Raw genomic sequence first — 23,671 nt, forward strand, 5'->3', positions numbered from 1 at the left:
TAACTAATAACTGTATTAACTCATATGCCGTATATGGGACTTTACGCTCTGCGGTTCTCGTTTCCCTCCATAAATATAACCTCTTAAACCTGTTGCCCATTGCAAACATTCCTTGATATAAAAAAAAGCTTTTTTTCTGAAATTTGGAATTAAATACCAAATTTGGCCAGGATATAAATAACTAAGTTAGGAAACAAATTTGTATGCTTATCAATATAAATAAAATGTTTTTTTAAATAATAATAATAATAACGGAAGCAAGTATAAATGAGCATTAATTCAAATTTTGCATGATATTTTCTGTCTGAAAAAAAGTTTTCCTAACAATATTCAACGTGTTTTAAAGCCAAAATTCACCATTTTTGGAGCCCGCAAAATGACCTCTCCATAAGTTCCCATGTAATGATAGGATACATGAAATTTAAGATGATAAAAACCTTTATTGTTCACATTCTTGAAATCTGTGTTTACACATCCGCACCACTGAAAAAGACGATTTCCACTGACTACAGCGATGTCGCAGACTGATGTAACACCTTCGCTTCTCCTTTTAAACGAACAACAATATGTATTTTCTTTTAAAAATGCCTCTGGCACTCACATCTTATGTGGATTTATTGGAATAAGCGACAAAGAAAAGATTTGTATCGCATGCATATGTAAAAAATTGAAAAAAGAGAAGTGGGTACACGGGTACCCTAGGTGTGCACACAAGGGTTAAAAATGGAGTTCGACCCCCAAAGGCTAGTCCCCTGGAAATGGAGCCTATACCTTGGTACGTAACCAGCTTCTTTCTGAAAGGAATTACAGCTTAAAGCCGTGTAACGGGAGGGTCACGAGACCAAAGCTAGTACTCAATTTTTCTTTCCCAAATTACGTCTAAACTAAATGAGGTATCCCACGAAATGAGAAATCATGTTTAAAATTTGGCAAGGTAAAAAGAAGGCAAGAACGAAAGGTGTTTTTATCCTACGTAATTAAAATTGTGAAATGTTTTTTTAAATTTCTAATTTGGAAAAATACCGACCGTGCTGCAGAACAAAGCTATACATTTTCAATGTTGTCAACTTCTACGGGTCTGTGGATAATACAGATTGCATGGTAATCATTTTCACGTGACTGAATTCTTCTTCGTCTAAATTACGTGTATTTTTCCTAACTTATATCCAAACTAAATGGGATATCTAACCAAATGAGACATCAAACTAAGAAGATATAAAAGATTTTTCGACGAGTGCGAAAGTGGAATTTCAACGGTATTTTTCCTAATTTATGTCTACAAAGGATGAGATATCGTGTTGAAAATTGGTCACACTAAACACAAGGCACGAAGGAAGGTGTATCTGGTCCTAAATATTTAGAATTGTGAGAAAAAATTGTTTATCCATTACTTTGATTCAAATTATAAAATTTGTGTCTTATGATAATTTTGAAATCAAATGGATCACCACTGGCTTTGTTTTGTTAAATGGTGCCTTATTCTGATTTCTTCGTCATTTTTACCAGTCGCTAATTTCTTCAAACGTAGAGTTAAGTACTTGATAACCAGAAGCTTCTATTGTATATTCAGATATTCGCCCCTTATAGAAGGTATTTCACATGTAGACTTCTGATCTTTCGTAAAAGACTTTTGATCTTTTAAAAGTAAGTTTAGTAATTCGATCTTTCGAAAGTAGGCCCATGTTACACGCCTTTCGAAATAAGGTACGTTTCCCTAAAAAGTAGGCCCTAATAAACATATAAATACATGTACTATGCTGATGAAGGGCAGACTATTCTAGACTCTGAGACAAGCAGGAACCCTGCCCTTAGCGAATAAAACTTAGAATACGTACACTGTATTAATCAATGACGATTTACTAAGAGCGAACAAAGCACTCAGATTAATAAATCTAGTATCTGGAAATTGTTACAAGTCCGAAATAATTTTGTTGATAGCGGTGGGATCCGCTAAAAACATTGTTAGTTAACAATTGCAACCTTCTAAAGATTGCCAGAGTGCCGAGGAAGAAAGCGGATCTCAACTACCCACTAGAACGAGGCCCACAATCAGGTGGAAGAGGCGTGCAAAATAAATCAAAAAGCCCTAATCGAAGCCAGAATCCTGAAGGAAGAGTCTGGCGATTTGACACCTCGACACGTGACTTCTATCGCAAGAACGCACTCAACCTACAATCCTACAGCCCACTTAAAGTGAAAGAAAAAACCAGCTAAAGGATTTAGTACCCCAGCCGGTGACGTTAGAAACAGAGCCGCATTCATCGACAACAAAGTTAGACAAAGTAAGTGAATTTTCACGGTGAGGCAGAGTTGTATATCCAAGGGTAACCCATACTTTGCGTGCTCACAAGCCCTGGGTTTCCTCAATAATAAAAAATCGCAATAAAATTCGAAGGAGTGGGTGGTTATAGCACGACACATGTTATTCGTTTGTATTGAAATATACACAGTAACATTTGATAACACAAGTATTAATGAAAGTTGTATATAATCATAGATAGGCGAACTGAATTTGCATAGAAAAAGTAGGGAGACACAAACGATTAACTCAGATTCATCCGATCCTTCTACTACTTTGACGTTTACTTCTACTAACGAACTCAACAACAGTTTCATAACAGCCACTAATGAGATTGAGAGTGATGCAATTCAAACCATTCTTGGAAAACTCGAGAAAATTGAAATAAAATTAAAGACTTTAGGAAAACCCTTATGAAGAGATCAAGACTTTTTAACGGAAGATGAATACAACAGTGACGATGAGGAACTGTCAGAAAATTATTATAACTAGAGATGGAATAAAAAAGAATCCTGAACGAATAGAAAAAGAAAAATATTATCCAAAATCAAGGACTCCAATAGAAATTAAAAAATTCTTAGGACTTGACGGATATTACAGAAAATGTATACCAAACTTTTCGAAAATCGCTAAGCTGTTGACAGAATTATCAAAAAAAAGTAAAGATTTTAAATGGACACAATCCGAAGAAAATGCCTTCAAATGATTAAAAAACAGATTAATAACATCACCAATATTGCATTATCTGAATTGGAACAAAGAATTGATTTTGACAACGGATGCGTCTAATGAAGGAATCGGAGTAGTATGTAGTCAGGGATTATAGGAAAAGACCAACAGATAGCTTTTGCTTCAAGAACCTTAGATAAAGCAGAAGAAAATTACAGTACATCGGAAAAAAATTACTAGCTATCATATGGGCAGTAAAACATTTCAGACATTTTCTATTTGGACTAAAATTCAAAATCGCTACAGATCATAAACCTTTAGTATGGTTATTCAATGTAAAAGATCCAACAAGTAGATTCATGAGATGGAGATTAAAATTAGAAGAACATAACTATGAAGTGATTTACAAAAAAGGAACTTTGAATACAAATGCTGATGCATTATCTCGAATACTTACAACATTCATGACAAAAGGAGAAGAAAAATAATTATTTAAATATGATATCGTTCAAGAAGAAAGGGTTAAAGAAATCAAGATATCGGATTAGCAAGATGTTTGATACCGGAATATATGAATGTAGCCACAAACTTTTTGAAACGAGATTATATAGCGGTACTAGAACTAATAGTAAAAAATAAAGAGAAATGGAGCATTAAATTGTACGGCAATTGGGAAAATGCAAAGAAATAAGTATTTAAGAATACGTAAAAACATTAAACAAAGAACTATCGAAGTATTAACATGAAAAGAAGATTGACGAATTAAAGAAAAAATTTAATAAATTTAAATTGGCCAAAAGAAAACACGTAAGGAGTTTTACGTAAGACAAAGAGTGTTAGTTCAAATTTTAACAGAAAGAAAAGAGAACCTTTATGGACAGGACCACATCAAGTTATGACAGACAAAATACGTTGACTTTAGATACTGATTTAAAGTTTTATACACGAGATGTAAAGGAAAATTTCGATGTTACAGATGATCTGGCTATTGATATGGATGATTAAAGTAGTAATCTGTCTGGGAGATGTACAGATAACTTCTATCAGCGGGAATCTCGTAATCGAAGAACTTGGGACAGTACATTTGTAAAGTGTGCATGGAAACTCATGATTGCAATAAATATGACAAACATTTCATTTAGAATGGTAGCTTTAGATATTAGTTATTATCAAGCTATGCCAAGCGATTTTTTTCAATATTAATTAAAGGTTCATTTAAATCTACAAAGAATGAAACGCTTATTCCAAGGATCACAAATTACGAAAGATCAGTCGGGTCGTAGAATAAGAGTTAATAATAATGTCGATTGATGCCAGAAAATATTTCGACACACTACGGCTGGCTGGGGCCGGATGAATACAGACTTCAGCCTTTTGGTCGTCCGGTAGGTTCTTGGTCGAACGATGTCCTGTTCGGGAGCCTTTTTTGTGCTAAACGCCTGTGGGGGGTGTCGGCCGTACACCCGAGTGAGAGCAAGTTGCTTATGAGGAGATTTTCTTGGTAACGGGTAAGTCCTCGACTTCGTGGGCGCGCGTCGTGAGGGAGGGCGAGTCTTTGGCTCCTTTTTCTCTGATAATCTGGGCAAAGTTAAACAAGTTGAAGTTTCTTTCTTTTTAAACGAAAGGAGGTTATTCGTAAGTCAAGTTAGGATTACGCTAAATTATTAATTCGGGGTTTCAGAATGATAAGTCGTGGTTTATTACTTGGGCTTCAACCACCAACAATTTATGTCCTCTGCGCACAACAGGTAATTCAGTAAGAGTTCGCTAGCCGGAACGCCACCTTTACCGGGTGGTGACTGTTTTGGTACTGACTAGGAGCTTTCCGCGAGAGAAGAGGTCAGCCGTCTGCGAGCAAAACTTCGGCGTGAATTGCGCCAAATCGAATTATCGATGTATTGATTCATCGAAGGTTGCGGCTGGCGTGCGAAAATTTAACTGAACTAACTTATTGGATTGTAAATGGGTATTTAACCATAGTTAAAATAGAGGGCTTCTGCAGTCTGAACCAGCAAACTCAGTATATAACAATAGATGCAATGAACAGGAATTGAATTAATTAAGGAAAATGTCTTCATTACTTAAAGCACATACTACAGTTTAAAAATTTATATTAGATTCATTTTCACTAAATGCTCAAACCGTCAATAGAACGACTGCAAAGGAAAATTATTATTTTTTAACGATCAAGAAAGCAGTAAATCAAACTATAAAAAGTTTGTACATTAGTGAAAAGACATCAACCTGTTTGATCATAACAGAACAACGCAATGAAGACACAGCTATAAACGCGATAAATGACAGGAAACATTTTATAGATGTCACACAATGATTATTTGGTCATTTTTAGAAATACATATGTAATAACGGATAAATTACCATATACGGGTGTAAAACTCTAGGGGAATATAAAATTTGTGAGCGAAATCAACCCGATTACTTAATTGAAAATAAATAAAATTGTGACTCAAGTTTGATAAAAGGTAATAAAATTTTAAAAATATGAAATTTCGCCATTTAAACTACACAAGAACACTATCATAAAAATAAATGAGGGTTATATAACCTTAGCCTTTGAAGAAACACGAATTGATGAAGATTATAATATACAGTTAGGACAACGAACGATTAAAGAGATAAGTTTAATAACAGGAAATTGCAATACGTGGATAGGAAATCTGAATATAAAATTAAACTCTGTTGAAAGCTATAATAAGATAATTAATATAACTGTAGAAGTGCCGACAAACTATAACAAAATATAATTTGAAAAAATGAATTGAGACCTTTACCATTACAGATTACTAATGGGGGTTTAAGAAAAGCAAAACTTAGTCTGGAAGACTCAGAAACGATTCTAGATAATATCGGATCGCATCGGCGATCACAAACATGGACAGAAAAATCGTATAAGACCTTAGATTGTATTGTATTAGAATTGTATTATTCATGTTAAGTTAAAAACTGGGGTTTCCGCAAGCAATATGAGAAATGATAAGAAAAGCTTTTGGAAATTGTGTATTTAGTATTCAGATATTCGGCCCTTACTAAAGGTACTTTACATTCGGACTTACGATCTTTCGAAAGTAAGTCTATGTTATACGCCTTTCTAAATTAGGTACGGTCTCCTAAAAAGTAGGCCCTAAGAAACATATAAATACATGTCCTATGCTGGTGAAGGGCATAGTATTCGAGACTCTGAGACAATCAAGATCTCTGCCCTCAGCAAATAAAACTTAGAATACGTACTCTCTAATAATAAATAAAGATATACTGAGAGCAAGCAAAACTCTCAGAGCGCTAAGAAAGCCTTTGTCAAACATGTGATCACTGTTGGAGTCTAGGTTATGAAAAGGGATATTGCGAAATGTCGTTATCGTCAGGTAATTTAGAACGCCCTTTTTTGAGGACATTTATCATTCTGAACGAAAGAAAGAATCTGACTTCAAACCTCCTCTACACTTTTCTTTTTGCAAAAGAGAAATAGATGTTGCAGCTGTGATCTGCTTTAAACATTTTAAAAGTTATAATGCCGTCAAGAGAACGCACTAAAAAGCCAGCAATGTAGCCTATAACATCTTTTATATACTGCATATTAGCAGTCTTAAATACGCCTTTAGTGTAGTAGTCATCATCAGCAAGAACATCAGCTGGCAGTAATTCATATGTATCAATTTCAACAATACTGTCAAAACCATCAGTCTTTTTTGAAATTAGGCCGTCCTTCATGCAAAACATGGTTCTTTTGAATAGTAAAATTTGCAAATTCAGATCCTTTTAGTTCTGTATGTATGAACAGTTTCTTGGATGCCGCTTAAAATTGAATCGTAGTGAGATTATTATTATTGTCACCTTTGCTTCTGATAGCTGAAAAGAATAGCTCCAAATGATCCTGAGATAATTTATAAGTCCGCAAGTAAAAAAAGCTGGAATTCCCAGTTGCCGCGCACTCATCTTAAATACTCAAGAAACTTTGCATGGTAATTATCAGTCCCAAAAATCCAGTTTTTTTGGGGGGATTTAAAAACTGATTTATTACCGGTTTTCATCTCGGATATATTGGATATAATATGACATTTTAGAACGCACCTCACCAATGCTATTTCAATACATCTTTTGGATTTGTCTTTGCAAAATCGGTTTCTAGAATTTAAGAAATCGAAAATATCATTTAAAATCTAACAGATGTTTGCTGTTGCCTCCCAGTCTTGACATTCTGAAAGACGCAATTTGCGTTTCAGATATCGAAGTACGCTTACAAAACTGGCTCTTAAAATTTGTACTGCTAATTTCACTTTCATTTTTTCTTTCGAGAAATTTAAATGTCTACAATGCACTTTTGTAGCTGCATGAAAACTATGAGATTCTTGTATTTGCAATAGTTTTTCAATATATTTTTAAGATATATTTCCTTTTTTCTTAAATTTAGAAATATTATCACAGTCATTTTCTTGGTTATCGTTAACACGGTCTATTTCATAAGTTATAGCAGTATCTCCTAAAGCGTTTCTTACTAGTTTAATCATGTGACATTCATAAAAAATAATATATTTCTTTCCACTTGTTGAATGATAGAAGTATGGCTGCAAATCGTAAACTTTACGAAGTTTGGCTCCAAGTGTTTCACCCATTGTGATGTTCGATACTGTTCCATCAAATGTTGAGCCTATAGTTCAAATTCCAACAGCCTCTAATTCATCGGCACACTTTTTCACTAATTCTGCCCTTAGCTCGCCGGTTAAGGAATGTATAAAAAACGAACCTACTGCAATCTTTACGTTTTCATTTGCTTCAACTGCCATAACTACCATCGCATCGTTGCCTCCTTTTGATCAACCTCATTCGTTTTAGACTCATCTTTACCAGTAGGGGTTTCGCCTCCAAAATCTTCATAACCTAAATATTTTTTTCCATCCCATTTTACATGTCTTTTTATATGCATAACGTGCACTGACACATTGAAATAAAGATCATTATTATTATATTCTTTGACTTTTTTCGCTTTATTTCCGAAAGTTAATATTGCTTCAGAGCAAATACCAGGCGTTCCGTCAACAGATTGGTACCACTTTCTTATAGTCCTCGTATGAGGCAAACTATTTTAAAAGTTCTTTCTTACGTAGTCATAGCCTTTAGGAGAATAAAGATGCTACGTTATTGTGAAGGACTTTAGATCTGTTGGAGATATCCCGTTCTTCAACCTGGTAAGCATTTGTCTCAGTATCTCTTGAGTCACAGGCGGTATTTATTGCTGCAAAAATAAATTCAGAATGCATGCAGTTAAAATGAAAATTTCAACTTATTAAAGTATAAACATTAATTTCTTTTGTGTAAAATTAAGGATTATCTTTTAATTTAAAAAAATCTAAGTATCACTTGAGATTTCTCAAACTTTGTCTAAAGTAATAATTTTTCCATTTTTATTCATTCATTAAAATATTTGTAAATATTGTTGAAATTAATTTTTTAAATAAAAAATCAATAAACATTTTCCCATGAACCTGAAACATTTTTTATGCTATCAAAACCTTTCAAATTTCTTAAAAAGCTTCAAAATTTTGTACCGAAAACTTCAAAACTCTATATTTGCATTTAAATCTTTTAAAGCTTTAATTTAAGTTTTAATCTTTTAAAAACTAATAATAATTAGTTAAACCTAATATATTTTCTATTTTCCCAAAAAAGGAAGAGTGCACAGACGTGTGTTTAATATGCTCCTAAAACAATCACTTCTATATTATACCTCCAGTTTCATAGCTATTTCTTCCGTTACAAACTTATTCTCCTTTAGATCTGACATTAGCGTCCGAAATGACTTCACATTCTTCTTCAAGCGACAATTTCGCACTCACACAGCCTGCAATTTCTTCTTTAGATTACGAATAGTATCTTAAGTTTGTTTGAAAACCGCCTCGGAAAGCATCGACGAATGAAAAACATCTTCCCATTTTGCAGTTAATATGTTTTTTAACTTTGTAGCACATTCATAATTTTTCAGGTTATCGAATTAAAACAGAAGATCTCCTATATCAACATGTTTTATAATACTTTGCCACACTAATAAATTAGGATATGAATTGGTATTCTCAAATATTTACTTTCTGCCCAAATTTTTATTACATAAGGGACTTTACAAACATTCTGCTCACATAATTTCATTGTAACTTCCATTTTCCAAAGTTTCTTATATTTTTCTTCTGCATCTGTTACTACTTTACTACTATTTCTTTTTTTCAAATTTTTACTTCAAACATATATAACGGATTCTTTATAAGAATCAGGGGTAAAATGCAAGCTGCAAAGTCTCCAATGCTTTGCCACTCTTTCTCTAGGCAAACTCATTGCAGAACACCAGGCCTCCATTCTGTTCTCATCTTTGAATGTGAACGTAGCGACAAAATAACATCAAAATGTCATTGACAATATTTCCATGATATAAAAATACCCATTTGTGTTACATATGTACAATACTTCATATTTTGAGGTTTTATTTTGGTTGTTACAATTTCTATTTTACTATATTCAATAACTTTACTTACGTATGAAAACATATCCCCAGATAAACGTCTTCACAACTCCCACAAACTATACAGGCTACCATAATTTTTAATATTTATTTATAATAAATTATAATTAATTTAATTATAAATAAATAATTTCTGAAAGGTGCAATAAACGTCACATTATTGGGGCATTCGCGATAAAAAGCACGGTTCAGTACTGCATCAACTTTACCCATCGAAAATGTTCTCGACCAATCAGATTTATCTAAAAAGAGACAGGACTACATCTCGCATGGTTTTTCTCTCTATAGACCCCATTTCTGTTTTCTCCACAGCGTTATCAATCTATTTCTATATATCGGTGCCTCTTACAGGCATAAGAAAGTAGCACAAAAGTATCCCTTTTGAAAATTTTCATTTCAAATAAAGTGCGTGCTAACCCCTACCCCATTTGATAGTTTTCGAAAAAAAGAATTTCCCTTCCAAGTTTAGATGCACGTTCCTGGGTTTAAACTTAGCTTACGGAAGATTATTAGAATATTTTGGAGAGTATTTAACGAATAATTTGCGCTAAATTACTAAAAGTTTTTAGTTGCCCCTCCCCCCACCTCTCACGAAAACCCAAAAATGCCCCAAAAAATTCAATTTGTTTTTGTTAAAACAATTTTTTAAAGAAATAAGTGTTTGAAATTAAACTTTTTTGTAATTAAAGTGGTGATTTGTCATTATTAATCGCAAATAATTGGTCATGAAAAGTATTTAGTCAGTAAGATTTCATTCTATAAAATGTAGGTTTCATTTTGTCGCTCTAAAATAACTTCTTTTTTCAAACATTTATTTCAGAACAAAATGGTTTAAACAAAAACAAATTATTTAAACAATTTAAACAATATAATATTTATTATATTAGTTATTTAAACAACATAATTATTTATATTGTAAAAAAAGATCGCGTGCACCATGGAAGAAAGGTGATTTCACTCGGTTGATTACTGCCTTTACATTCACTCTTCTTTCTTCTTAAGCGCACAGTATGCCATTGTTAAAAAGAACACATCCCTCAGATATTTGCTACTTTAAAAAATATATCTACGGTTTCCAGCGAAAAGGGGATATTTTCACGGAGGAAATAACTTTTTTTAAATTTAAATATTGTTAATAATTTACTTTTCAGTTATGTTCAAATACAATAAATAGAGGTTAGGTAACCATAAACTGGAAACAAGCGCCGCAGTGAATATTCGATTCGAAGAGAGTTCGAGAGTGTATTTTCCGTACGTATGCACAAATCTTTTGTCAATCTCAATAGGCTTATGTTCTACTTCTAAAAAAGGCATCATGAAGTTGCACAGGAACATTAATAACATGATGAACAGCTTGACAGGCCCTTAAATGCAAGGTTTTAACAACCGCGCGACAAGAATCGCGTGCGATCTGTCGCACTGCAGCGGTGCGAGCTGACTATGTGCCGCTCATCTATCGGTCCGGCACTCGAAACAAATTCGCAACGTCGAAAACTTTTGCATCTCGAGCGGCGGTCCGATATGTGAACGGTACGTAGCCAACCCGCACCGCAGCAACGCGACAGATCGTGAGTGAGCCGTTCCCAGCATACTGCACACGTCTTTTCTTGTGCGAACACCTTAACCACTCTGGGACTCTACAGCGGCGGATCGTAAATTTCCCTAGCTACTTATGGGATCCGAAGGGAAACAAAAGAGCAAAAAGAGCGTGAGTAAAATTTATAGAAGTGATTTGGCTGTGTCAGAGGAACTGAACGTGAACTACAGGTCTGACGTTATACATGACAGAGAACTCACGGAGAAGTATATAAACTAGGATAGAGAGAATCTTAAAGAGCTACAGGGTGTACTTAATGAAATGCAGGTCTAAAATATGCGATCAGTCTGACGAAGTGATACGATTTGGCCTAACTAGTGCTCAGTGGCATTACTTTTTCACTGTTTTGTAATAACCAAAAAAATGGTCCCGAGGATTATCGAAGTTGAGGAGAAGGCAGGTCTGTAGGTCAGTTCGAAATTACTTTAATGTATATTATTCGTAATGGTAATCGGTTTTATGGATAGAATAATTAAAGTTTCATATCTTGTTAAAAATGAGAGTAATAGTAAGTAAAAAAAATCGTTAAAATATTGTTTTCTAGCTGCGGGAACTTGTGATAGGTTTAAATCTTAACTTGGAGAAACTAAATTTAAAGTATGTATGTATTTAATCTCTCCCTTTACGGGTTTGAGGGCCTACGCTCCCTGTACATATATTTACAATTCCATCCTTAGTCTAACTTAACTACTACTTGTATTCTACTGTTTCGCATTGCGTAGGATAAACAATAGTAACAGTAGTGAGATTAATTCCTAAAATGAGCGAGCTTCCAGGGCTTCCGTTTCCCCTCACCATAAAAAAATGCATTTTCCAGGATATTGAAAACAATTTTCGCTTTTTACTGCCCCTTTTCAGGATCACCCGTTAGGCTCTTTCCTACTCCCTTGCTTTCCCTTCTTCCAATTTCTTCATCCACATCACTCCCTGTCCACAACCAGACCCTCATTCTCCAATCGCTCTTAAACCTTCTCTTTCCTATACCCCATACTTGGCCCATTACTTTACTCGCACATTCCATTCTTTTCCTCGCCTGCAGCTTGTTTTCCCCTTCTGGCTCAAACCAAAAACCTAGGTAACAAAACTCCTCCACAATTTCCACTTTTTGTCCGTTTATCTTCCAAACGTAATTTATTTTGCTATTTCTATTTCTGAAACACATTACCTTTGTCTTATCTACATTCACCGTCAGCTCTATTGTTCCCACATACTCTTCGAAGATTCTCATAATTAGGTTTATCCCCTTCTCATCATCTGTTAATAGAACTACATCGTCCGCGTACGCTAGAGAGTATAGCTTGCTATTACCCAAAACCGTTCCTCCTTTTCCTTTCTCCTTTAGCTTTTCCTCTAAGTCTGCCAGTAGGATACTAAATAGTAACGGACTCAACAGGCACTCTTGCCTTAGATCTCGGTCTGTCCAGAAAACCTGCCCTTTTTTCTTTCCTATTTTCACCCTAATCCTGGTTTCAGTAAAAATTTCCTGTATCCTCCCCACCAACTTTTCCTCTACACCCCTCTCTTTCATTGCCTGCCATAGCACTTTTCTGTTCACTGAGTCAAACACTGCTCTGAAATCTACGAACATAGCGACTAGTTTCCCTTTCTTTTTCCCCAAATTTCTGAACTACATAGTTAAGTACGTAGATGTTGTCTTTAATTCGCATCTCTTTTCTAAATCCCGTCTGATTATGTGGGATACTTTCTTTTTGTTCTACCTAACTCTCCAACCTTTTTCTTAAGATTTCTGCATATATTTTATAGCCGACTGACACGAGAGTGATCCCTCTGTATTCCTCTACCTTCTTTCATTCCCCTTTCTTGACAAGCGGTACCACCAGTCCCGTCGTCCACTCTTCCGGCCAACCTTCCCCTTTCCAGACCTTGTTGCAGATCTTCCACATCCCATCCCTAATCCCTTCTCCTCTAAGCTTCATCGCTTCGTTCTCTATCCCATCTTCTACTGTCGCCTTGTTTCTTTTTAACCTATTTATTGCCTCATCCACTTCTTCTCTTGTTATCTCGTTCCCTTCCTCCATTTCTCCATGGACTATCCTACACTTTTCCCCTTTGATCTTATTTTGCTCTCCCCCTAATAGACCCTTAAAATAATCCGCCCATTCCCCCTACCTTACTCAAGAATTTTTCCTTTTTCCTTAATTCTTCCAATTCTTCATACCAGCACCATTCCTCCCCATTTATTCATAACCTGTCTCTCCCTATCCACACCATATGGCCCCTTTTTCTCTCTACCCAAGCCCTATGCTCTATTTCCCATCTCCTTTTCCTCTACCTCCATGTTAGATCTTCTTCAATTCTTTTCCTTCTTCCTCTCAATAATTTTTTTCCCACCATAATTATCTTTTTCTCCTCCTCACTCGCCACTTTTACTAGAAACATTCCTTCTTTTCCTTCCTTTGTCCCTGCTATTCTCTTGACTCCTTCTACCCTTACCTGCACTCTAATGTCTCGCAAAAGGTTATTTTTTTCCACTACTCCTGTTTCACTCTCCACTTTTAATCCCTTAAGTACTATGTTATTTTTTCTCTTTGTCCTTTCTTCCCCTTCTAATCTTCTTTCAATCTCACTGAGTCTTTTCTTCAATCTTTCATTCTCACTGCGGACGTTCTTTTAATTCCCTTTAATTACTTCCTCATTTTCTGTCTTTTCCCCTAAATGCTCATTCCTAATTTCTAGACTGGATATCAGTTCTTCCAACTATTTTATTTCTCTAGATCTCTGTTCGTCAACCTCTCTCTGTCTATTCTCAATGCTCTCTAGCTTACCCCAAACCTGGTCTTTCTCCTCCTTCCAAAGTTTATCCCATTCTTCCCATTTTTCTCTGACCTTTTTCACTTCCACCCTTACATCGTTTTGCTGCCTATTCATATCTCTATTCATGTCATCCAATCTCTTTCTTGTTTCCTCTCTAACCCCTTTAATGAGAGCTTCCAATTTTTCAAACATCCCCCCATCCCCTCTATCTCTCTCTGGTGTTTTCCTTTTAATTCTAACTCTCTTGCTATCCTGGTTCCTTTCTACCTCATCTTCCCCACTCTTTTCCTTTATTCCTCCCCTTCACTGCTAGTCGCGCTTGCCTTTTTTTGCCATTCGTGCAGACTTCTGTTCGAACCCGCGTTGCCTAGCTTGTTAAGGCGCTGTAAATTTGAGGGGCAACGTCAGCTGTTGCAGCCACTACGGTTTTCTACTCTGTGCGATCGTCTAGTAACTGTCGCCCTCTTGCGCCAGTTTGTGGACTTCGCGTCGTCGGCATCCTACCTTTCCCAAAGTTCCGTGACGTTTCCCGCCTTTATCACCTACCTCTTGCCCCCTGACCAAGCAACTATTTTTTCACTCCTAACCTGAAAAACTTCACACGCTCCAAATTTTCACTTCAAACCACGCACTTTCACCCTTCACACCTTTGCCTTCACTCACCCTTCTTCCTTTACACTCGATTTTCGCACTTCTGCCTTTTCTGCATCCACTCACCCTTATTTCCTTCACCAAAGCCAAAAATACACCACTTGACAAAAAAGAGTTCTTTCGCGATCGGTACCGGAAACGGAAGCCAACTAAATTTAAAGTATTTTTCAACTCAAGAATCAAAATTAAACTTATAATTATACCAAATTTTATTATTTAATTCCAAATACGTCTATCAAATTTATATAAAGTAGTTTTGTAAAAAATGTTTTTGAAAAAAAGCATGGTGAAACCAAAAATTTATTTTATAAAAAATAATAAGAATTAGCAATGTCAGATGTTGGTATAAATTATTAACTCATTAGCAACAGTAGCCCTACTACAATGACAGATGATTAAATGGAATAAACGAATTGATCAATTAATTGAAGGATTAATTAAATTAAAAAAATTAAATTTAAATAAGTAAATTAAGAATGTATAGTTTTTATTGATTTTTTAAATCTTTTTATGAAAGAATTAAAAAAATAAAGATATCGTTTCAGTTTAAGATAACATGTTCCATATTTCTCGTAATAATAAATACAGCTTTTGTTCAATTTTTTATACTTATACGAAAGAATTTTTTAAATAGAAGTATAGTTGTAATTTAATATAAAAGGTTCAATATTGTTTATTAAAAAACAGTGCTTGATTAATTTTTCATATTTCTACGGAAGTGTTTTATAAAATACAGCGTTTACATAATTTTTTTATTTCTACGCCAGATATTTTTTAATAAAGATATCGTTTGAGTTAAAGATCAAATGTTCCATATTTATTATTGAGGGTGACCGCTTGACCGGGAAATGTGAAAAACCGGGAAATGACCGGGAACTTTTTGAGGCCGGGAAACACCGGGAAATAATAGTGAATTTATTTTTTTACCGGGGGAATTTTACAAATGTTGAAAAAAAGAGTTCTCTCCAAGTGTAATTTCAATAGTTTTTTAAATCATCAGTTGAATTTCGATCATTTTCAATTATGACATCATTCAGGTTATAATGCGCAATCCGAAAATCTTCTACTTTAAAAATGTTCTATTTTAAGTTTTCAATTTTAATTTAAAGAATATTAATATGCAGTCTTGAATACTTGCATATTTAATTAAATGATTTTTTAAAACAAATCATAATAATGTATTTTTTATAAAATACTGTTTCAGTCTAAAATATTCAATTTTAATCCATTTAATTTCAAATTTTTTTAATTGAGAAAAAGAATAATCACTCAATACTTAGAAATGTTTCAACAAATAGAGCTTTTAAAATTTTACCGTTACAATTGTAATTGTTCTATTTAAAAAATGTTTAATTTGTAAGTCATTTTAATAAATTTTGATTTATAAATAATAATTAAGCACTTATTATTTGTAGAAAAAAATGAGCAATTTTAAGAGGTATTTAAAAGTTTTGAAAAGTTTCAAATTAATTTTTAACTTGAAATGATAATTTTTCATTTTATAAATTTGTTTAAAGAGAATATTCAAAAAGATTTAATAAGATTTCTAAAATTGTACTTTTTAGATAAAGATAAAATTTTTCATATTTTTCATTGAAATATGCACACTGTACTAATTAGAATTTTTATATTTCTTCGTAATTTTTTTGTTTGAAATAAAGATATTTATATGTAAAGATATTATTTTATATCTCACATATAGGTCAAACAAAAATATTAAAAAATTAATTGCCCATTATTATATAAGCAAGAATAATATTAGGACTACTAAATTAAACAACAATCAATTATTGCAACTTCCAGAACAGTGACTCCATCATCTGAAAACGTGTTTCACTACCACAAAATATTTTGTGTACAAAAAATGTCTCGCGCTTGCCGCATTCGGTTTTTACAACAAAATTTTATCTTAAGATGGCTTTTTGGTCAGGATTTAATATTTCCTTTATCTTCTGGCACATAAAAGAAAATAAATTTTTTGGAGCAGCTGTCATAACCTGATATTTACATGCGGGAGTAATACGATACATTTCAGCAATTTTTTTTATTTTAGTGCAAGCTTTTAAAGAAGAAAAACTTAAAAAATGTTTACACAATAATAAGTCATACATAAAGCCGAATGCCATTGCGAAAAATATTAATCAAATTAATTTTTCACTAATCTTTCCTTAGCTTTTAACATAAATATAGGCTGGAAACACTCCCAGCGCCACCTGGCATCCACGCTTCACTTGATCGTACTAGTGAACTAACGTCGATGCAGGGGGCTGGTGGTACTGGAACACAGTGAGGTTGCGCAGAAACTTCAATAACATGATGATCTTGTATTGTTTCAAGGGTCACCGCCTAATCTTTTGGTGCCACTTCTTCTAGTTAATAACATATTGTGACGTGGTCTCCTTTACCACGCGCAAAGTAGATATAAAGTAACGTGAAACTGACTCAAATTTAATTTGAAATTCTTAATTAAACCATACCTGGTCGAGCACAAAGTCCATCTATGATCTGTCATAGGACAGAAGTCTCGAGAATCTTGGCATGTTGCAGGAAACAAAACTCTCGAGGGGTAGACATTGTGATCCTGCAGCTTCAATCCGTCACCAGACTGGGGGCGGGGGGGAGGGGGGTGATTATAATTGTTTTAAGCACACACCCACTAATTCCTTCGAACATCTGTTTACTTTTTTGACCAGACACTCTTAGGGCCGGCGGACCCGACCACCACACTATACCACCCATACACGTAACTTCACAGATTTACCACTGGGTAGTCGTAAATCGTTAGCACAAATAATAACTCCGCTTCATGTTGACAGGAGGAAAAACACGGCCAAAGAGGACTTCTTCACCGGCTGTTTAGTATTCGAACGGTCAAAATACTAGCAGTCGGACGTGGCGTTCAACATGGCGTCAACATGGCGATCAACTGTGGAACACTCCAAGGCGAGCGAGGGGGGGGGGGGGGGGGGAGTGAGAATGACTACCCACTATAGGACACTCTAATTTAAGTGTGCCTTCCCACGTTTTATTGCGTTTCGGAGTCGTCAATCTGGGTGCGTAATGTAGGTCTTAGGCGCCAATTCTCTACTTGGCGTCGTCAACGTTCACTCTGTGTTTGACCATACTATTGTCCACCTCATGGGCAGTTTTATCTCCCCTAACGAAGTGGAAAAATTAATAGAACAAAGTAGCCACGTGATTGATTGGTCGTAACTGATTAATTGAAAGGCGGCCTTTGCAAGACAATTGTAGATTCCTGGTCATTCGACCCTCTAAATCGCTTGGGCGTAGTTTTCTTTGGAAGCCAAAGTACTGTCGACTTAAAATGAATTAAAAAGGTATGACTCTTTATTTTGCCCTTATGTTTGAATAGTGATGAGTGACTGGGATTCAGTGTGATGGGGACAGTTTTAAAAGACTATAATGTTCAGGCAATGTAGTTTTGTGAAAAAGGGATATTTCCAAAAAAAGGGTGAAGTTAAATAATCAGTATCCTCCGTAGTGAATGGTGACGGTCTTCCAACATGGCGGTGACCTTAACTTACCTTCCGTTTCAAAATTGGGCCACCATCTTGGAAGTTCGATAAAATTCGAATTATTGTTAGTGAGGAGTTTACTAAATAATCTGAAATTTGTCTCTAGCTAAGGACTAAGTATGTCGAGTCGGTAGGAAAGGCACGTGAATGGGTAATTAGGGTAAATTAAAGTAATCTGTCATTTTATTCGGCCTATTCGTTGGTCGACAAGTCAACTAGGTGACTAATGTTGTGTGGTGGTTATTTTGGTAGCCTTAAGTACGATCATCCATAATTGTGTTGACCTCACATGACCATTTCGTGTCGCTAATGGAGCACCATGACTGGCGGTCGTGAATATTCTAGAAAATAATAAATTTTATTGTCAATCATTTAAGGTGGTGGTGATTTCCATGACCTTTTCTGTCATTAATGCACCACCACTAATTCAAAATAATTCTGTCTCACACCTTTTGATCGTATAAGAGTGTTCTTTAATTTTACAAACGATCTGGCACCCTTCAGGCAAATAAGTATATTTTTATTTAATAAATTTAATTCATGATTGACCTAGAAATAGCCAATAATTAAAATAATAAAAGGTCAACTTTATAATATCTATCGCTAAATCACCATTACTCGGTCTTCAGAGATGAATAGATTATTTCTGATGTCCTTAACCTGAGCGGCAGGATCTCTTTTACCTTTTAGATATCCCTTTTTGTGCCGAGTTTCAAACTTCGCTTTGTTATAATAGAGCCAAATTACGTGCCACGTATGTGGCAGATGTTTTTACAGAATAGCCTATTGATTGGTGAGACTCGACAAAACATCTCAAAGCTCACAATTACCACCATTCCACATGCTTTGTTCCGCAGATGTAAATCAAGGGGCTCCCGAAGATCTTCGGAAAGTGAACATCATTGCGAAATATTAAGTAGACTCACTATTTTGCATTTGTGTTTGGCGTTCCTCTTGTTCTCTTTCCTCTTTGGTATCTGCCTGCCTGGCGTATGAACCCTTTCAGTAGCAATGATACAACCAACCGAACCGTCAAAGTGTTAAGAGAAAAGTTCAAGGCTTACCGCGACGCCATTGTCAGAACATCTACGTGTTTATTTTTTTAACTCTTTCTCGGCATTTTATCCCGATTTTTCATCATCAACCAGGGAGTAAGTCACATGCCTGATGATATTATGAGTTAAATTAGTGCGATGTTCGAAACCTCTTGTTACCCGTAGATAGCGGCTGAAGGCGCACAGTGGGGTAAAGTGATATTGTTTGTGTCAAGATTCATTATCTTTTGACATGAACAACATAGAGGGATAAATCATATTGGAAGTTGTAGATAAATACCTGCAGGATATAGAAAAAATAGAGAAAATGTGAAAAAAGATTTTTATCCTCAAAAATCTATGTCAAAGTTGATAGTTTTTAGTTAAACTTTAGATTATCAGTTACCCTTTACGTCTGCATTTTTTACGCGACAACCGCGAGAGCACTGCTCGTTGGTCACAACCAATTATTCTCTTAGGTCGTCCGACAAGACAGCTGTTGACCCTTAAACCTCGGAGAGCCCGAAAAAACAGCTGTTGACTCTAAAATCTCGGAAAGCCCTTACGCCCAGATGCTCGATACGGTTTGCCTAGCTAGAAAATCGTTAAACGACTTTATCATCAGAACGTGCTGTCGGACATACTTACTCCCGGAATTAAAATTGGTTCTGGGCATCGACATTCCGAATTATTATAAATTACACAAACAAAAAAGTAGGAGAATACAGTGGAAGGTTATGAAATGTATAATTGGCAAGATGAAGAATTTTGAGTATTTCATACCTTCATAAAATAGTGGCCATTTTTGTCTACAACCGCTTCTTCTACCTGCTCTGGCTCCGTTATTGTACTTCCGCTGTGTTCGAGTACAGGTAAGACTACTTTCAGCGCAGCTGGTTGATGATCCTTTATGCTCGTAGTACTAGAACTGACTTTACACGAATCGTCCTTTAAACCTTCTTTGTTCACGATTTCCACTACTTTCTCTTCTTCTTTGGCTTCAAGTTCGCTTGGCAGTATCCATAACCTTCAAGGAAGACGTTACAATTATTGAAGCTATTTTAGGCTACATTATAGATACAGATCGCGGATTCACTGCAAATATCAAAATAGTGTTAATAGTGGTATACATGTGACAATCAGAGGTGAGAGTTGTGGAAGTCACATTAGATGAGTAGCTTGGCTTGCAGTAAACGAGACATAAAATAAGAGAGATTGCGTTAAACGAGGTTTGAATGTATTCGCGTTTTTATGAACATAAGTTAAAAAGTATAGATGTTTAATTTTGGAAGGGAAATCATATACTGATTATAGTATCATCCTGACTACAATTAGGACGTTGTACGTGACACTTCAAGTTAAGCTCTATCATATCTGGTAACGTTGTACTTATATCCTGGAAATTTCCGAAAGTAGGTATAAAATTTTGTGCCTCCAAATTAAAAGGTACGACATTGTCGCATTTAATTTAGCAGTTACAAGCATTTTTATGAGTCAATGTAGAAATTGTCAATTTTGTATAGGAAACCACAATGCAATTGATGATAAAAGAAAAAATACAATACTCGCGTTTAAGGGAATTTGCCTCTATTTTCCCCTGCTATTTCTTTTTTTGTACCTATCTCATCCCTTACCTTCGCAATCGACCCTTTCCATCTTTCCATTAACGAGTCTACTCCCTCCTCTTCTATAAACCTAATCTTTTCCTTTTCCATTTTTTCTTTAATTTCTTTCAGTTTATCTACCCCCAGGCTCCCATTTTCTTTTTCCTTTTTCTCCCTCTTTCCTTTCTTCGAATGCCTCGCTTCTGTCCACCCACTTTCATACAACTTATCAAATTCCTCATTCTTTCTTCGGCAAGGAAGTAGTCTATTACTGTCTCTCCCTTCCCAACGAATGTGATCTCTCCTTCCGCATCTTCTTTCATATTGTTATTACATATAAACCATCCTGCTTCTCCTATTATGTCTGGTAACCTTCTCCAGGCGCTCAAATTACCTCCTATCACAACTAACTTTTCCACATTTTCCTCCATCCACCTCATAGTTACTCTCAAACCTTCCTCTTCCCATCTTTCTCTATATACACAAACCACCGCTATTTTGACTTTTGCAATTCTGATCCTACTTACCATTGTTTCATCCTTCGCGTTCTTAGTCCCCTCTGCTTACTTCTTGCACCGTCCACACATAGCCTTTCAGTAACATTCTTTTCATACCCTTCCAGTCTTTCTAATCTGCCCATGTTTCACTCATCATTATTACATCCCATTTTGTCACTTCACCCCAAAAGCCCTTTTCCTTGTTTTTAAATCCTGAAATATTGCAAAATGCCACCGCCACATGCTCATCTTCTCCTCCCGTTCCTCCTATCCTCATATTTAGCCCTTATTTATATTGTAAACCCCGACGCATTTCCTTCCTTCACATTTACCTGTTCTTTAACCTTCTTCTTTGTTTGCCAAGTTCTCAATTCTTCTATTTCTTCGTCCTATATCCAAACCTCTCTATTTACCCAAATTCTATCCCTTCGTATTATTATCTTGTTACCTTTTTTTCTTTTCACCCATGCCCTTCGCTCAATCAACTATTTTCTTCTCCTCTCCTGCCATGTCAGATCTTCTATTCTCTCTGATCTTCCCTTTAACAAGGCTTTCTTACCCATAACTTCAAACCTCTCTTCCTCACAGCTCAATGTCTCCAGAAACATGCCTTCCCTCCCTTCCATCATTCTTCCTACTCTCTTTACTCCTGCAACCTCAATTTGTGCTCCTATATCTTTCATCAGATTCCTAACCTCTTCCTCTCCCGTTTCACTATTCACTTTCAGCCCCTTCACTATTACGTTCTTTTACCTCTGTGATCTTTGCTCCCCTTTTATTTGTTTTTGGATCTGAGTCAATCTACTACGCACTGGAATAGGTCAGTACATAAAATTAATGCATACTATTGGTAAAAATAATGCAAGAGCGGGCGAAACAAAAAATAATTACGCTCCTGCAATGACTTGCGAATTCCTGGGAGAAAGAGTTATATAGGTATCAAGTACCGCGATAAGAAACAGGTGCCGATGCGTGTGCAACCAATCTAGGAAGAAGGGATGATCGAAGCCACGACGTTGGGACCAGACTGATAACCGAGAAACGACAGGCTCGACAGTCAACATCAAGCATTAGCGAGAAGTACACGTTTGGTTTTCGACTCTTTCGTACGAGGAATCTTTTCGAGGTCCACCGTTATAGGAGATCACCAAGAATCTAGGTAAGAAGGACAGAGGAGGATTTAAGGGCGATTTAAATTTCATTTAATGTGAAAAACATTAAGTGCAAAATTAAATCTTTTATTCCTTTTCCCTTGCTTAACCTTTAGAGGACTGGAAAATTTCCGTTCAAATCGAGTTTTTATTTGACCAAAAATGTATGCATAATTTCAACAGAAAACTCATTTCAAGTCCCCGACCTGACAGGTGCTTGATAGATCGACCACCCCCGTCCGCAACGTAAAGGCCAATATAAAAAAAAACTTTGTATGATATGTAAGCGTTATAGTTTGGTATACCCATATTTTTTAATGCGCTGAGTACGAAAAAAATAGTGAAAGAAATGCTGAAGGCATCCTTGACCTTGAAAATCACCATCTCAAGGTCATTTTTTTATATCTTAGCGTTATGGTTGGCATACCCATGTTTTTTGAGGCGCTGAGTAAGAAAAAAATAGTGCAAAAAATCCTGAACGCAGACGTGACCTTAAAAATCGAGATTTTAAGGTCAAGTGATACATTTATTTATTTGTTGCTATTTTAGCGTCAAAGTTGATACATGCATATTTTTATGTTCCTAGTACTAAAAAAATAGTGACAAAAATCTTGACATCATTCTTGACCTCAGAATGACGATCTTTTTCCTACCAAAATTTCAATGAACTCTTACTACATCCATGAAGATGTACAATAGCTTCTTCAGTTCTTGTTGTCTAAAATGAAGGTGGACGATGCCTTCCTTGGAATGACGATTATCAAGATCAAAAAGTCTCCAGGGTATTTCTCACTATTTTCCCCTTATTCATCGCACCAAATTTTGCCCGAAAACATCAAATAGATAGTGTGCATTGGGTGGTCGATATTTCGACCACCCCCGTCCTCTAAAGGTTAACAATTCGTCTTCGCTTGGATTGGCTGAAGCTACCCTGGAAACTACCCGCTCATCCTTGCGCAACCCATTCTTAGTGGAACACAAGGATGCTAGTGTGCAAACCTTTGAATATCTTGGCAAAAAAGACAACTTGGTTCGGGTAAGGCGGAAAAGAACGCCCGTGCATTCTCACTACTTTTTGGACCTAGTCTTTATTGGAAATTTGTTATTTACACGAACTAAAGCAGCAAGGATAAAAAAATTTTAAGTTAAATTAGATTCCGAATGCAAGGGACGTTAATGAGTTTCGGCCTACAGAACCATGTGCTTAGGAATTAGTAAAATTCCCAAGATAGTTTCATGACTTTGCGAGGTAAAACGAGAAAATGGAATAAAAGGAAGATCTTTTGAAAATTTTGGAAGGTGAAACAAATGAATCGATGTAAGCTCAAGCTT

The 23,671-nt window shown here is 35.5% G+C and overlaps 1 protein-coding gene across 5 annotated transcripts in view; it reads right to left on the reverse strand.

The window, feature by feature from the left end:
* Positions 1-23,671, reverse strand: part of LOC117174165 — a 325,625-nt gene that overhangs the window by 46,229 nt on the left and 255,725 nt on the right. For all 5 annotated transcript variants that reach the window (XM_033362993.1, XM_033362991.1, XM_033362992.1 and 2 more), the window contains one exon: positions 19,871-20,114. In XM_033362993.1, coding sequence (XP_033218884.1) covers positions 19,871-20,114 — 244 coding nt within the window. The remainder of the gene's footprint in view (positions 1-19,870; positions 20,115-23,671) is intronic.

This window comes from Belonocnema kinseyi, chromosome 6 (assembly GCF_010883055.1).
Source record: "Belonocnema kinseyi isolate 2016_QV_RU_SX_M_011 chromosome 6, B_treatae_v1, whole genome shotgun sequence".
Classification (NCBI taxonomy): Eukaryota; Metazoa; Arthropoda; class Insecta; order Hymenoptera; family Cynipidae; genus Belonocnema; species Belonocnema kinseyi.